Below are 17,237 nucleotides of genomic sequence, written 5' to 3' on the forward strand. Positions count from 1 at the left end.
ACCAGTGTCTAGTGAGTATAACTTTATTGGCTGGGAGGGCATTTTAGTTTAGCTGGTGACTTACCAAACTCTATATCCTGGGTCAGCTTAGGAGCAGCTTCTCTCTTTGATCTTCTAGATAATTTTTCCAAAGAACTGAGTGGACCCTGGCCTCTGGGATGGTGGCCGGTCCTGAGCCTTCTGTTTACTTGGCCTGCGAGGGTTCTTTGGTTGTGGGCTGCTGCTCCTTCCTGAGACACTGGAGATTGTCTGGGCCATATTTTACATGGTTCTCTAAGGAACTGAACGGGTACCCTGGAGGCAAGTGGCATACCATGTGTACCTCCTATTACCAAAGTAAGGCCAAGCTTGGTGACTGAAGGGGAAGCTAGGCAGACAGATGTCCTAGCATATCAGACTGGTGTCTTTAGAAGGCAAGCTCACTAAGTGGCAGAGGCAGACTATGGGGGCAAGGAGATTGTATGATGCTGGAAAGCAAATATCCTCTTGGTGTGTATCTTCAATTGGGATAAATGTTTATGCACAGATGGATGGAGAGGGGTTCAGAGAAGTACGGGCCTCTATCTGTCCTACTAGCAGAAGGTATTTTGTCATGTCCTGGCTTTATTCTGTCAGGAAGAATAAAGAATATTTCTGAGAAGAGCCAGGTACCAGTGGTTCAGGCCTATAATCCTAGCTATTCAAGAGGCTGAGATCTGAGGATGGCAGTTCAAAGCCAGCCTGGGCAAGAAAGTCCGTGAGACTTTTTTGTTGGTGGTGTTGGTTATGGGGCTTGAACTCTGGGCCTGGGCTCTGTCCCTGAGCTCTTCAGCTCACGGCAAGTGCTATATTACTTGAGCCACAGCACCACTTCAAGTTTTTTCTGGTGGTTAATTGGAGATAAGATTCTCAATGACTTTCCTGCCCGGACTGGCTTTGAATTGCAGTCCTCAGCTCTCAGCCTCCATAGTAGCTAGGATTACAGGTGTGAGCCATTGACTTTTGGCTGTGAGATTCTTTTATCTCCAATTAAACACCAGAATACTGGAAGTGGCCCTATGACTCAAAGTAGTAAAGTATTAACCTTAAGCAGAAGAGCTCAGGGATGGTGACCAGGCCCCCCAGTTCAAGCCCCATGACTGATTAAAAAAAAAAAAAAAAAAAAAAAAAAAAGCTGGGCACTGGTGGCTCACACCTGAGATCTGAGGATCGTGGTTCAAAGCCAGCCCAGGTAGGAAAGTCGGTGAAACTTTTTATCTCCAATAAACCACTAGAAAACTGGAAGTGGTGCTGTATCTCAAGTGATAGAGCGCTAGCTTTGAACTGAAGAGCTGAGGGACAGCTCTAAGGCCAGTTCAAGCCCCATGACTGACTGAGAAGCAGCAGCAGTTCATAGTGTGCCTGGGGGAGAGTGCCACCAAACTGGACCCTGATAGAGGCAATTACTATTCCCCTTGATTTCAAACTCACCTACAAAGCATAACACATTTCAGATTGTGGTCTCTGTGTGTGGTGTGTGTGTGGACCAGTACTGGGTCTTGAACTCAGGGCTTCCTGTTCTCACTTGGCTTTTTCACCCAAGGTTGGTGCTTTATCACTTGAACCACAGCTCTACTTCTGGCTTTTTGCTGGTTAGAGATAAAAAGTCTCATGGAATTTTCTGCTGGGGTGGCTTTAAACTGAGATCCTCAGATCTCATCCTTTTGAGTAGTTAGGATAACAGGTATGAGCCAGTAGAGCCTGTCTACATCATTTGATTTTTTTAAAAATAGGGTCTCACTGTATAGTCTGGACTGGCCTCAAAATCACAGTCCTTCTCCCCCAGCCTCCCAAGTGCTGGGATTATAATGTGTGCCATAATGCCTAGCTACATTTGATGTTCTGTTATGGCTTACAATCATCTGCGAGATGTATTGTCCTTATGGGAGAGCTGATGTGGTTAATGTGGAAATGATCATGGCAGTAGCCTCTTACTAACTCAGGTTCAGCCTCCGGCCAAGGATGTTTTATACTTACCTATAATTAGAAATAAACAGGAAAGGTCTAGTTTAACGGCCAGGATATATTTTGCTGAAAATCCATATACATGTGTGTCTTTAGGAGAGGGTATTCTCTGAGTGAGCCTTGCAGTTTGTTATGACATAATCAGGGACTGAGAGGTACCAGCCTCAATCAGTGGGAGATTCTTGGCCTTCCTTCCACAGAGGTTCTCTTCAAGCAGCTTTTCTGGGGAGGTGGGAGGCTGTGTCTGGTCAGTGCAACTATAACTCGTCCATCATAGCGAGCAAGTCATCCCCCTTGTTGGTGCTCAGCTTTGGCTGCTCTGGGATCTCAAACTCTCCCATAATCCGTGCCAGTTCTTCCTTCTGTTGTTTGTCCTTTTAGAGAAGCAAGAGAGGAGATGATGTCAGTAGGTTGCCTTTTGGGGCAATAGGTATTTAATTTGTGTGTGTGTGTGTGTGTGTGTGCTGTTACTGATGCTCTCTTAGCTTTCTTGCTTACAGATGGTGCTCTACCACCTATCTCCAGTTTAGATTTTTTTTTTGCTTGTAAACTAGAGATAAGAGACTCTCAGACTTTTCTGCCCAGGCTGGCCTTGAAACAAGAGCCTCAGTCTTAGCCTCTTGAATAGTTAGGATTAAAAGCATAAGCTACTGGTGCCTGGCTGGTATTTAATTTTTGCCCTATCATGCATTTCAGTTGCTTACCTGTTTGTCAGATAATGGACTGTAGTTATAATCTATTAGAAAAGGAAGAGGTCTTTGCAGGCCAAGGTTACTATAAGATGAAGGAAATAGGATTGAGCCCTTTGAGATCCCCTGTACATACCTGTGTAACTTGTATGTTGATGACTTCATAGGTTAACTCTTTCGGTCTACATAGTGCTGCATGTCTGGATGAGAAATGGGTCCAGGTTAGGGTTTTCTCCTGGCTAGCACGGCAAACTACCTTTTGATAACTTGGCAACTATATTTCCTATCCTATCTTCTGCCTTTTCCTTTCACCTTTCCACCCCATCTCCCCTGAATACTTCATGTATCCTGAAGACAGGCTTTAGGTCTTAGACTACTTCTTTGTTTCCCAGCATTGAACATAGTTCTTGCCACAAACAAGAAAATGAAAGAAATTACTTCAATGAAGGCAGCCTCCACCTTAAATATTTGGTTGATAGGGGGATCAGTGATTTTGGGTAAGTCTATCTAAGCCCAAAGACATCAAGTCCAATTTTCCTCTGCTTTTTATTTTCTGTTCTTGTTGTTGTTGTTGGTCATAGAGCTTGAATTCAGGGCATGGGCTCTGTTCATGAGATATATATATATATATATATATATATATATTTTTTTTTTTTTTTTTTTTTTTTGTCGGAGGTGGGGCCTGAACTCTGGGCCTGGGCACTGTCCCTCAGCTCTTCAGCTCAAGGCTAGCGCTCTACCACTTGAGCCACAGCGCCACTTCCGGCTTTTTTCTTTTTGCTTATGTGGTGCTGAGGAATCGAACCCAGGGCCTCAGGCATGCAAGGCAAGCGCTCTACCACTGAGCCACCTTCCCAGCCCTGTCCCTCGGCTCTTCAGCTCAATGCTAGCACCCTACCACATGAGCCACAGCACCACTGCCGGCTTTTTCTGCTTATGTGGTGCTGAGGAATCGAACCCAGGGCCTTATGCATGCAAGGCAAACACTCTACCACTGAGCCACCTTCCCAGCCCCATGATATTTTTTGTTCAAGGCTAGCACTCTACTACTTTAAGATACAGCTCCACTTCTGATTTTCAGGTGGTTAATTGGATGTAAGACCTTCACAGGCTTTCCAATCTGGGCTGGCTTAGAACCATGATCCTCAGATCTCAGCCTCCTGAAGAGCTAGGATTACAGGCTTAAGCCACCAGTACCAGGCTATTTATTTATTCACTTATTTAGTGGTGCTGGGGATCAGACCCAAGGTTTTGCTTAAGAGCTCTGCCACTGATAAGTTTGCATGGCCATTTTGGATTCTTTTTTTTTTTTTTTGGTCGGTCATGGGGCTTGAACTCTGGGCCTGGGCGCTGTCCCTCAGCTCTTCAGCTCAAGGCGAGCGCTCTACCACTTGAGCTACAGCGCCACTTCCGGTTTTCTGGTGGTTTTTATTGGAGATAGGAGTCTCACGGTCTCTCCTGCCCGGGCTGGCTTTGAACCGCGATCCTCAGATCTCAGCCTCCTGAGTAGCTAGGATTACAGGCGTGAGCCACCAGCGCCCGGCTCCATTTTGGATTCTAATACTTTTTTGTTCAGGCTGTGTTGTGGTAAGTAGAACATTAGAACTCTTTTTGAACAACTCCAAGAGGTTCAATCCATTTAGTCCTGTACCATTCTTTTTTTTTTTTTTTTGGTCGGTTGTGGGGCTTGAACTCTGGGCTTGGGTGCTGTCCCTGCGTTCTTCAGCTCAAGGCTAGCGCTCTACCGCTTGAGCCACAGCGCCACTTCCGGTTTTCTAGTGGTTTATTGGAGATAAGAGTCTCACAGACTTTCCTGCCCCAGCTGGCTTTGTACTGCGATCCTCAGATCTCAGCCTCCTGAGTAGCTAGGATTACAGGCATGAGCCACTGGTGCCTGGCTAATCCTGTAGCATTCTTGTTTTTGTTTTGTTTTTTGGGGGGGTCTGGTCGTGGGGCCTGAACTCTGGGCCTGGGCTGTCCCTCAGCTCTTCAGCTCAAGGCTAGCGCTCTACCACTTGAACCATAGCGCCACTTCTGGCTTTTTTCTTTTTGCTTATGTGGTGCTGAGGAATCGAACCCAGGGCCTCGAGCATGCAAGGCAAGCGCTCTACCACTGAGCCACCTTCCCAGCCCTCCTGTAGCATTCTTAAGGTCAATGAATCTGTTGGTATTTCATTTGTAATCTTTTTTTTTTTTTGGTCGGTGTGGGGATTGAACTCTGGGCCTGGGTGCTGTCCCTCAGCTCTTCAGCTCAAGGTGAATGGCTCTACCACTTGAGCCACAGTGCCACTTCTGGTTTTCTAAATGATTTATTGGAGATGAGAGTCTCATGGACTTTCCTTCCTGGGCTGGCTTTGAACTATGATACTCATATCTCAGCCTTCTAAGTAGTTAGGATTACAGGCGTGAGCCACTGGCGCCTGACTCTTTACATATGTATGTATATACATTAGTTTGGTGTGTGTGTGTGTGTGTGCATGTGTGTGTGCAGGACATGGGGCTTGAACTCAGGGCCTAGGCACTGTCTCTGAACTTTTGTGCTCAAAGCTCTAGTGCTCTACTACTTGAGCCACAGCTCTACTTCCAGCTTTTTGCTAGTTAATTGGAGATAAAAGTCTTGTGAACTTTACTGTCTAGGCTAGCTTTGAACCATGATCCTCAGATCTCAGACTCCTGAGTATTGAGAGATATAGACATTAGCCACCAGCTCATACACTTAGGTTTTCTAAAAAAACATGTTTTTAAAGAACAGGCTTAAAACATACTCCTCTTCTTCATCAGTAGTAAAGAGATTCAACCGGAATCCTGGTTCAGGGCCACTGGGTTTCTTAATTTCCATCCCTCCTAATAGCCTGGCCAAGAAGTTTAACTCTTCTTTAGCAAGAGGGTTTGGAGCAATGCTTTCCTGTAGAAACAATTGCATGATTTGTAGCCACATGAAGGTGATCATATTTCCTGCTTAGGCCCTGGAGACCCAGAGAAGTATCATAAAATAATTCAAACAATAACTGTTTAAATTATTTTTGTGACTAACCAAAGTGTAGAAAGCAGGCTTAACCAAAAGTAAAATAACCCATGTCAGCAACAGAGGGGCTCTAGAAGGAAGCAAACCAGAGACTCTCATACTTTCAAGATGAGTGGAAAGCTCTAGGGACCCACACTTCTCCTAGGAGTACCTTCCTCCTCTGAGGAGTGAAGAACTCTGCTGCCTCAATCCAGTTTTCTCAGCATTGGAAACTGTCCAAGTGGCTCTGGCACCAAGGGCACCCTTTTGGAGGAGCTCCCACACTGCCCTCTTGTGGCAACATTCAGGAATGCACCCTTCAGACCACTCTCACTGTCCTATACTTCAAGCCTTTGCCTGTCCTTCCCACTTGCAGATATTCTTTTACTTCTTCTTTGCTGAAGTAAACTCTTCTGCACGTTGTATAAAGAACAAACTCAAGTTGTTTAGAGACTTTCCTTAATTGGGCTCCAATGTTACTTGTCTCAGTTACACTATGGTCCAGCTACATGGAGACATGCTGCCTCCTGCTTCCCCTAGATACAGTGCTCTTTTGCCCCATGACTTCACTCATCCTGTCACCTTGTTTACATGCCCATTTCCCCTCTAGAGTCCTGCTTCCATGTTACCTCCTCTGAGAAGGTTTTTGGTCCTTCTTCCCCCCCGCCCCGCCCCCTTGAACGTGAGGCTTGAACTCTGGGTCTGGGTGCTTGCCCTGAGCTCTTCAGCTCAAGGTGAGAGCTCTACCTCTTGAGTTACACTGGCACTTCTGGTTTTCTGGTGATTAATTGGAAATAAAAGTCTCACAGACTTTCCTGCCCCAGCTGGCTTTGAACTGCAATCCTCCTGAGTAGCTAGGATTACAGGCATGAGCTACCAATGTTGGCTTTTTGGTCCTTCTTGATCCCTGACCCTACCTCATTGGACAGAACAGACATTGTTCCGGCACAGAATACCTAGTGAGCTGGTCTTCCACCTCACTACCATGACTTCTTTCCAACTCTTGTCTGTCCTTGGGTGCTATAAGTTGCATAGACCACATCCATGCCAGCTTTGTGTTGTTTTGTCCAAGATTACTAAAGCAGTTTGAGAAATGATTGCTTAATAACTGGATATCCCATGATTCGTCTTATGGCTTGCTTGTAGCTAGTTACTAAAAATATATAAAGATGAATAAAATTCCATTTTGAATGTAGTTACCACATTCTGCTGTATAGGGAAGTATTACCAATGCACATTATAATTATCAAGACAGACTTAAGTGCTGGACTAAACAATTATGGACCTAATGACATTGCAATGCTATTTTCCATGTCCTAGTGTGTGGTTCCTATTTAATTAATGGCGGTGAACTAGGCCTAAAATTACCTAATTAGTCAGATAACTAGAAGGCTCCATGAAAAGCTACAATTAAAAACCTGTGTACTTGTAAGGCCAAATGGAGAATGGAGAAGATTGCAAACAATGAGGGCAATGTTGAATAGCTTTGAGATCTACAGAGTTCCCATCTTCCTCCCCATGCAGATGTTTGTACCTAGAGAGAGGCAGGGAGGGTAAAAGAGGGCAGCAGAAGCTCACTTGTGTCTGTGAGTTTAAGTTCTTTGATGCTCCAGACATATGCGTTTCCACAGGCCGATTCATGCTGTACCTAGTGATGACAGAAAATGGCAACATTATCTAGCCCCTTTCCATTGACTTCTAACTTGTAAATATAGTTCATAAGTTTATTTTGAGAAAATTAATGGCATCTATAAAGGTACTATAAGTACAAAATAGAACCAACTGTTGGCCATTCATTTATTTCTTTCCAAGGGCAAATCCCTGGGGAACTGTGTAGAAATGTGCCCCCTTGGAAAGTGGAACATATATCACTGAAAGGACACAAAGACTGCAAGTTTCCATTGAGACAGAGGCTTTGGCAACTTCTCCTCCATGGGCACTTAAAATAAGTATGTTTTCAGCCTCCTATGTTTGGAGTTCTTGGGTGCCCTTTGGAAATGTCAGGATTGTGCATATATTTTATCTCACAGAGCTAACTTCTAATTGTCAGCCAGGACTTCCAGTCGTGGGGCTTGAACTCTGGGCCTGGGCACTGTCCCTGGGCTCTTCAGCTCAAGGCTAGTGCTCTACCACTTGAGCCACAGTGCCACTTCTGGTTTTCTGGTGATTTATTGGAGATAAGAGTCTCATGGACTTTCCTGCTTGGGCTGGCTTTTAACCGAGATCCTTAGATCTCAGCTAGGATTATAGGTGTGAGCCACTGGTGCCTGGCTTAAAAGTCTTATTTTTTATTTTGTATTTTTTGGTTGGTTGTGGGCTTGAACTCTGGGCCTGGATGCTGTTTCTCAGCTCTTCAGCTCAAGGCGAGAGCTCTACCACTTGAGTCACAGCGCCACTTCCAGCTTTTTTAGGTGGTGCTGAGGAATTGAACCTAGGGCTTCATGCATGTGAGGCAAGCACTCTACCACTGAGCCACCTTCCCAGCCCAGAAATCTTTTTTTTTTTTTTTTGGTCGTGGGGCTTGAACTCTGGGCTTGGGTGCTGTCCCTGTGCTCTTCAGCTCAAGGCAAGAGCTCTACTGCTTGAGCCACAGCGCCACTTCTGTTTTTCTAGTGGTTTATTGGAGATAAGAGTCTCATAGACTTTTCTGCCCGGGCTGGCTTTGAACCATGATCCTCAGATTTCAGCTTCCTCAGTAGCTAGGATTATAGGCGTGAGCCACTGGCGCCCGGCTCCAGAAGTCTTATTTTTAAATGAAGCGATTGCCCTTACATTTGAGTTCATTCAGTCAGGGAGAATTTGCTTACATGTTAGTTCCAAGTTTCAAGACTCGATCTCCATGAAGTTCAAAAGAACCTTCTTTGGATGCAGGGACATAGTTTCCACCATGCTTGAATTCTGTCTTCTTGACTTCTTCACCTTTGTTGTTGAACATCCTATAGTATAAAGTAAGAACATCCTATAGTATAAACATGATGGCATGTTCTCTAAGTGTCCTTATTCTTTGTATATGACAGAACAAAAAGGTGTGCATGTACTCTTTCAAGAAAAAGATGCTGAGCTGGGAAGGTGGCTCAGTGGTAGAGCGCTTGCCTTGCATGCCTGAGGCCCTGGGTTCGATTCCTTAGCACCACATAAGCAAAAAGCCGGAAGTGGTGCTGTGGCTCAAGTGGTAGAGCACTCGCCTTGAGTTTAAGAGCTGAGGGACAGCGCCCAGGCCTAGAGTTCAGGCCCCATGACCGGACCCAAAAAAAAAAATTAAAAAAAAAAAAAGAAAAGAAAAAGATGCTAACTGTGAAAATAACAATACAGAAATAGTCATTGAACATCTATATGTCATGTGCTCTGTGTGTGTGTGTGTATGTGTGTGTGTTTGTATTTATTGCCAGTATTGGCCTAGGTATTGTTCCTTAGCCATTTTGCTCAAGCATTCTACCACTTAAACCACAGCTCCACTTCTGGCTTTCTGGTAGTTAACTGGAGATGAGAGTCTCACACATTTCCCTGCCTGGGCTGGCTTTAAAGTGCAATACTCAGATCACAGCTTCATGAGTAACTAGGATTACAGGTGTGATGCCCAGGGTGTGCAAGAGTTTTGGAGCACTAGTTTGTCTTATTTATCCTCACAAAATCATTTTAACAGATGAAGAAATGAATCCAGGGGAACTGGGTATCTTGCTTCAAATTCCTTTGCAAAATTCCTCAAAAGCTGAGCTTTCCTGATTAAAGGCTAAGCAAACATCCTAAGTGGCTCCATGGTGCTATGTTCTATGTATGGCCCCAGTTCTGTTTTCCTGTCCCCTCAGCACTGTGCAAAACTTACCTGATGAGTCCAGGAACTTGAGTTCCCCAGGGAACAGGCCCGGACACTGGCAACACAAAGCGCCCATTAGAATTCTGAACCTTGTCCTTTAAAAATGTGGATACCTGGAAAAAATATGCTTTCTATCATTTTTTTCTGAGTACATTTTCATGGATAGAAACACTTTGAAATGAAAAGCCTTTAGTAGTTTGGGAATGTTGCTCAGTGAGTTTGTAACACTAAGAAAGAACACATCAAGACTAATATGTAGTTACAGTGGTTTTTACAAACAAGATTACATCTGAGCTTCATAAGTAAACTTTTTTTTTTCTGTCGGTCGTGGGGCTTGAACTGTAGGCCTGGGCGCTGTCCCTCAGCTCTTCAGCTCAAGGCGAGCGCTCTACCACTTGAGCTACAGCACCACTTCTGGTTTTCTGGTGGTTTATTGGAGATAGGAGTCTCACGGTCTCTCCTGCCCCGGCTGGCTTTGAACCATGATCCTCAGAGCTCAGCCTCCTGAGTAGCTAGGATTACAGGTGTGAGCCACCAGCGCCCGGCCATAAGTAAACTTTTAAGGCAAGTAGTATATCTCCATTTTATTTATTTTTAATTGAGATAGGTAATTACATTACTTTCACATATTTTACAGTATTGTGGAATAGTAATACTTAAAGACACAAACACATTTTAACCTTCACAAGGCAAATTGCCATTATTATGATCTATAAAGTTTGTGAAGCCTATGAGCTTTGACAATACAATTATTTCTTCTACCTCAGGTAGTATATCCATATTTTAAAGATGAGGTAGCTGAGGTTCAGAAAAAACAAGAGGCAAGGCTGGAATTCAAAACCAAGGCTGACTCCAAATCCCACACCTACTCTTTGGTTTCCTGTTAACTTTCTATGCAACTATGACCTGTGCTTGAAGAAGTGTATTGCTATTTTATTGATGAATCAGTAGCTTAGAGAGAGGCTGAAAGGCACTTATAATGGACATAGTTCAAGACTTTTGTGTTTCTGGCTCTAGATCTTGAGCTCTTAATTCCATGCTGGCCTGGGAAGTGTGGGGCTGGAGCAGGTGGATACAGAGAGCATTTGTCTCTTACATGATTAAAAACACATTAAGCTCATTGCTATCCCCTGGCTTGTGTATTTGGTAGTAAGATTTTGGCCATTCTCAGTGTAAATCAAATCCCAATAGATGTTTTTTTGTTGTTGTTTTTTTGTTTTTTGTTTTTTTGGGTCCAATCGTGGGGCCTGAACTCTGGGCCTGGGTGCTGTCCCTCAGCTCTTCAGCTCAAGGCTAGCACTCTACCACTTAAGCCACAGCACCACTTCTGGCTTTTTCTGTTTATGTGGTGCTGAGGAATTGAACCCAGGGCCTCATGTATGCAAGGCAAGCAATCTACCACTGAGCCACCTTCCCATCCCCCCTCCCCCCTCCCAATAGATGTTATAGCACTTAGCCAGGTGCCTGTGTCTTACACCTGTAATCCTAGCTCAGGAGGTATGATCTGAGAACCGAGGTTCAAAGCCAGCGCGGGCAGGAAAGTACATGAGACTCTTATCTCCAATTTATCAACAAGAAACTGGAAGTGGAGCTGTGGCTCGAGTGGAAGGGCACTAGCTTTGAGCAAAAATGCTCAGGGACAGTGTCTAGGCTGAGTTCAAATGCTAGTACTGATACATACAGGTAAAAGACAGACATAAACACAAAGAAATTGTAGCACTTAAGTTGTCTTACTGAGTTTTAACTTCCTCACCTGTAGAAAGAAAAACTAAAAATTCTTCCAATTCTAAAATTCTGAAAAAATTCTTGATATTACTGTCTGTTATTTGATCAAAGTATTATATATATGCAAACATCACAATAAAATCCCTTTATGCAATTTATGCTAATAGAAAAAGAACAGAAAGAAAAAGACTGGAAAAAAGAATAAGTGAAATGTCAAGAGGTAGGAGTTTGTTATTTGGCAATTTGGCACTGATGTCAGACTGGGCGCCTTGGCTCTGTTTTTTTTTTCCCTCTTTAGGTGCTGGAGGTTGAACCCACACCTACATATGCTAAGCATGTGCTATATACCACTGAACTACACCCCCCAACCCTGGCTCTGTTGTTTTTGTACATTATATACTTTTTTTTTTTACATCAATGTTCTTTTCTTTCTTTCGTTTTCAGCCATGGGGCTTGAACTCAAGGCTTGGATGTTGTCCCTGAGCTCTTTCACTCAAGGCTAGTGCTCTACCACTTTGAACCATAGCTCCACTTCCGGCTTTCTGGTTGGTAAGTGGAGATAAGAGTCTCACAGATTTCCTGCCCAGGCTGGCTTTGAACCCTGATTCTCAGATTTCAGCCTCCTGAGTAGCTATTTCAGCCTGCTGTATAGGATTACAAGCATGAGCCACCAGAACCCTGCTTGCATCAATTTTCCTTTGGGTAAATTTGGTAATAATAATGCCTACTCAATGTGTTAGTATCATAGTTAAATCAGATAATGTATAAAATCAGGGACTAGCAGTGTAGCTCAGAAGGCTTACTTAGAATGTATGTGGCCCTGGGTTTGATTTCTAGCATCAAAGAAAAAAGAAAAACTAGAGTCTGCACATAGTAAAAAGCTCAGTAAATGGTAGTTGATGCTTTTATCACAGTCTGCTTAAAGGGCTGAGACTGTGGCTCAGTGGTGAAGTGCTAGTTCAGTATGTGTACTCAACCCTTTCCCCCACAGCCTACTTGGATACATGAGCCAAGCATGACATGAAAAAGCTGGATATGTTATATAACATGTACATATGAGTTCACTGATGAGTTTGAGTGGAGGCTGGGGGGCATTTTGTGATCAAAGGATGCTAGTTTAATAAAATGAACAAAGAAATTTTGGAAGTGGAAATCTCTCTCTCTATATATATCTATATATACATATATATGCTTGACCCTTTGTTTGCTTAACTCTAATAAGATGGAGTATGGGAACTCTGAAATGTACAGATTTAGGCCATGTGACCTGAGATTCTGCCCTATGGACAGGACCACTTGGTTTGTCTGCTTGCCTAGTCTTCCTGCTGGTATCAGTTATAGGTCTGACTTTCCTGGGTCTTTTCCTTTCTCACAAGCCTTTCTTTTCCCCAGATAGCCTCATCTACTCCCACTTCTAGTGCTCACTTTGTGCTGATGGCTCACACATCTCAAGCATCCTCTTCCCCTGGACGCCTGCCCAATCTTTCCTATCATCCTTGAGACATGTCCATCTGTTGGGACTGCAAAACACAGCGAATTCACCCAGGAAAAGGCTCATCTTTGTCTTCTTCTACCAGCTCCTGCTCTGGGGAGGCCAGTCTCAGTGGATGCTACTACCAGGTAATCAAATCTGCACTTTGAGCTCCCTTTGTCTTCAGTTGCCCTGTCAATCTAGTAAATATTGTTTGTATTTGCCTCTTACTCTTTCTCCTAATTCCTGCAGCCTATTGTACACTTAATCATCTCTGCCAGAATTGATCTCTGCCAGCCTTTTCATCTGCTTTTAGTTCCTCTCCATTCTATTGCTTAAGAGACCCTTTTGAATTGCTCATCTAACCATACCATGTCCTGTTTCAAATCTTTCACGGCTTTCTGCTGCCTGTCAGATCATGTCCCTGCAGCCACTTTGCTTCATTCTGTATTCCCCATACTCAGATATCTCTCTCCATACCAGACAGTCTTCCCCTTTGGTTCTCATGGGTCTGATGTAATTTTTGTTTTTTTGTTTTTTTTTTGCACTGGTGCTGGGGCTTCAATTCAAATCCTGCTCTTGCTTTTGTTTTGTTTTTTCAAGGCTGGCTATCTACTATTTGAGCCACATCTCGACTTCTGGCATCTTGTCACTTAATTGGCAGTAAGAATCTCTTAGATTTGTTTGTCAGATCTGTCTTCAAACTAAAATCCTCAAATCTTAGTCTCCTGAATAGGTAGAATTATAGGCAGGAGCCAATGGTGTTCTCTTGGGTATAACTGGCCACGCTCTCTCTTTATAGTCTCCTATTTCAGAATAAATACCAATGTGCTTCTATTGCATTTACCCTGCCATCTAATGAGTTTCAATATAGAGAGAAAATGATGGTTGCTGCAACTCGGGCTGCCATGCTAGATGAACCATCTCTACTAGCAGTCATCTTTCTCAGGGTGATGGCAGAATTCTGGTGGCGATGGAGAGGGTGGTCAGGGATTTAGATACTCTATAAACCCTGGTATGTGATGAACGTGACATGGGACATAGCTTTGGACAGTGTCATGGTTGATGGTTTACCTTGCAGGAGGAGGGCAAAGGTTTTTTGTTTTTTTGTTTTGCCAGTCATGGGCCTTGAACTCTGGGCCTGGGTGCTGTCCCTCAGCTCTTCAGCTCAAGGCTAGCACTCTACCACTTGAGCCACAGCACCACTTCTGGCTTTTTTCTGCTTATGTGGTGCTGAGGAATCGAACCCAGGGCCTCATGCATGCAAGGCAAGCACTCTACCACTGAGCCACCTTCCCAGCCCCCGAGGGCAAAGGTTTTAAGGGTATGAGAGACTGGCCTGAAAGTGAGGGGAAGCAGTAGAATGCTGACCCTGCTTCTCACAGCCTGCCTGTGGTACAGTCCCTCTCTAGGTCCTGGTATACAAGTCAGGGAGGATAACGAGCTTCCTCCAAAGGTCAGCAGACCTCTGTTCTATTCTGATGATTCCCACTGAATCTCTGAGTTCTACGTCTGCCTATTTAGCTATCTATTTGACACGGCCATTTGGATGGCTTACAAGTAAATCAAGTTAAATAGATCTGTTAACTTTTGTATCTTAAGTATATGTCCTATCAGTCCTTCCTGAACTTGATAAATGGTATTACTAGTTGCTAAGATTAAAAAAAAACAAAAACAGTAGTTGCTTTTACTTCTTCATTCTTTTATTTCCCATATTCAATTTCTTAATAGGTCTTTTGGTATTGCCCCGCATGGGGAATATCCTGAATGTGAGTACTTCCCTCTAATTCTACTGGCAATAAGAATCTCTTAGATTTGGGCTGGGAAGGTGGCTCAGTGGTAGAGTGCTTGCCTTGTATGCATTAGGCCCTGAGTTCAATTCCCCAGCACCACATAAGCAAAAAGGAAAAAAGCCAAGCTCTCTGGCTTTTGACCTAGATTCTTTAACAGTTTTCTGATTGCTATCCTCCTTCTACTCTTGCCCCATATAGTTCAAGTCCAAAATGTAAATCGGGGTCTGTTACCACTCACCTTAAAACATATACTATCTTTTTGCTCTTAAAGTAAAGAATAAACTCCTTTCTAGGGCTGAAAGCTAAGCCATCAAGTAAGTACCAGTTTATTTTCGATTGATCTCTGTTCTTATTGGTTAGTTCCCATGTTATACAGATGTTTTATATTACCTTTATTCTGAGTATCATTTCTTTTTTTAAAATTTTTATTGTATAGATGCTATACAGAGGGGTTACAGTTACATGAGTAAGGGAATGAGTACATATCTTTTTATTTTTTGTGGGTGTGTGTGTGTCAGTTGTGGGGCCCTCAGCTCTTCAGCCCAAGGTGAGTGCTCTGCCACTTGAGCCACAGCACCACTTCTGGCTTTTTCTGCTTATGTGGTGCTGAGGAATCGAACCCAGGGTCTCATGCATGCGAGGCAAGCGCTCTACCACTGAGCCACCTTCCCAGCCCCATAAGTCTATTTCTTGTTGAGCATTGTTGCCCCTCCTTGCTGAGTATCATTTCTGTTGTGGGCACTATGCTCTAGTCACATGGGTTTTTTTCTTTGACTTATCTATGGAGCCTGACCTTGCTGTACCTTCAATTTAGATGAACTTCCCTGAAGGGCTGTCCTTGATTCTATCATTTGAAGATGTGCTGTCCAAAGTACAGATTAATAAATATTTAAAACTTAATTTCTTGGCCATATATTCTAAGTACTCAATTACCATGTATAGTTAGGTGTGGGAGGCTCATGTCTATAATCTTAGCTACTCAGGAGGCTGAGATCTGAGGATCATGGTTTGTAGCCAATGTAGGCAGACAGACCTGACAGACTCTTATGTCAGCAAAAAGCCAGAACTAAGGGTATTATTAAAGTAGTAGAGTGCTAGCTATAAGCAAAAAAGCCCAGCCAAAAAAAGTCATGTGTAACAAATGTTTATTGTACTAGACAGCCCAGGCCCAGAACATTTCCATCACTACAGAGAGCTATGGTAGGTAGTGCTGTTTAATGTAGCAACCCATCTTAGTTATCCTTTATAATTTTATTGAATATTGCCATTTTCCTAAAGTTAGCAGTGCAAGAACATGGTCATACTTTTCTTTCTGGGTCTTCCTTCTAGCATAGAACCTTCTCAAAGGAGCAACTTGTTCTCATTCATTTATGTATCTCAAACACTCAAAACAGCATGACAAATAGTTGGCAGTCACTAACTATTTGCTAGACTTAAAATTTCCAGGGATGAAATAGTTTTAAGTAGAGTAGCTAATGGTGTGAAAGGTATGGGGAACATTCTGTGAAGATGTTTTCTCAATGGAGACAATGGAAAGAATAGGAGGAAAGTTAATGCTGGAGGGGTGGGGTGCATGAATAGGAATGAATAGGAATGGGAGAGGATGAGTGACCAGAGAAGCCTTGATTTTAGGAGGCAACTCTTAGGACTTTGCTCATAGTTGTAACTGTTGAGGTTTTTAAAATGGAATTGGTCTTAGTACAGTTGCTAAATCCACGTATACAAGTCAGAACCTTGGCCATCCTAAGGAGATTTCACATTCTTTGGAACTATTACAGAGAGCTTTGATATTTGGACTATCAGTTTTGTATGTACTCTGGTTAAACAATGAAGGAGTTATTAGAATAGAACTGTGTTTTCTTGACTTGATTTTGCTAATAACTCTAAAAACAATACTATTTTGAAAACAGAAAATATGTATAGGCAATCACAAATTGCATTTAAGTAGAAAAACCATTAAAGACAGGGGCTGGGAAGTTGGCTCAGTGGTAAAGCGCTTGCCTTGCATGCCTGAGGCCCTGGGTTCGATTCCTCAGCACCACATAAGCAAAAAGAAAAAAGCCGGAAGTGGTGCTGTGGCTCAAGTGGTAGAGCGCTAGCCTTGAGCTGAAGAGCTGAGGGACAGCGCCCAGGCCCAGAGTTCAGGCCCCACGACTGGACCCAAAAAAAAAAAAAAAAGAAATACCATTAAAGACAAAACAGGGGAACCTTTCCAGATGTTAAAGATCATTGACAGGTTATTGTCTGGACATGTGACTTCTATTTCTCTTGATAAACATTTGGATGTTTCATTGCCTGCTCAGTTAGAAATGAAAGCTAAATGCATCTTGTGGCTTCAAACATTTTAATGATTTTGATATAGAATTGTTATTAGGCCAGTGTTCATAATAATACATTTAATTTTATCAGTATGAGAAATCAATACGGTTCTTTGTATTACTGTAATCCATAAAACTTGCCTACTACTCTGTGGAATTTTCCATATTTTAACAATGATTTTTTTTTTTTTTGGCCGGTCGTGGGGCTTGAACTCTGGGCTTGGGCGCTATCTCTCAGCTCTTCAGCTCAAGGCGAGTGCTCTACCAATTGAGCCATAGCGTCACTTCTGGTTTTCTAGTGGTTTATTGGATATAAGAGTCTCATGGGGGGCTGGGAAGGTGGCTCAGTGGTAGAGGGCTTGCCTTGCATGCATGAGGCCCTGGGTTCGATTCCTCAGCACCACATAAGCAAAAAGAAAAAAGCCAGAAGTGGAGCTGTG

At 43.3% G+C, this 17,237-nt stretch overlaps 1 protein-coding gene across 4 annotated transcripts in view; it reads right to left on the minus strand.

The window, feature by feature from the left end:
- Positions 1 to 2,026: 2,026 nt before the first annotated feature.
- Oscp1 (organic solute carrier partner 1) overlaps positions 2,027 to 17,237 on the minus strand; it is a 38,512-nt gene continuing 23,301 nt past the window's right edge. For 3 of the 4 annotated variants that reach the window (XM_042678879.1, XM_042678870.1, XM_042678864.1), the window contains 6 exons: positions 9,500 to 9,603; positions 8,484 to 8,612; positions 7,255 to 7,324; positions 5,438 to 5,577; positions 2,809 to 2,872; positions 2,027 to 2,357 (listed from right to left, as the gene is read on the minus strand). In XM_042678879.1, the coding sequence (XP_042534813.1) occupies positions 2,241 to 2,357; positions 2,809 to 2,872; positions 5,438 to 5,577; positions 7,255 to 7,324; positions 8,484 to 8,612; positions 9,500 to 9,603 (624 nt within the window). In that variant the 3' untranslated portion in view covers positions 2,027 to 2,240. The remainder of the gene's footprint in view (positions 2,358 to 2,808; positions 2,873 to 5,437; positions 5,578 to 7,254; positions 7,325 to 8,483; positions 8,613 to 9,499; positions 9,604 to 17,237) is intronic. The other variant, XM_042678888.1, reaches the window with a different exon arrangement.

This window comes from Dipodomys spectabilis, unplaced genomic scaffold, assembly GCF_019054845.1.
Source record: "Dipodomys spectabilis isolate Male_0828 unplaced genomic scaffold, ASM1905484v1 ptg000002l, whole genome shotgun sequence".
Classification (NCBI taxonomy): domain Eukaryota; kingdom Metazoa; phylum Chordata; class Mammalia; order Rodentia; family Heteromyidae; genus Dipodomys; species Dipodomys spectabilis.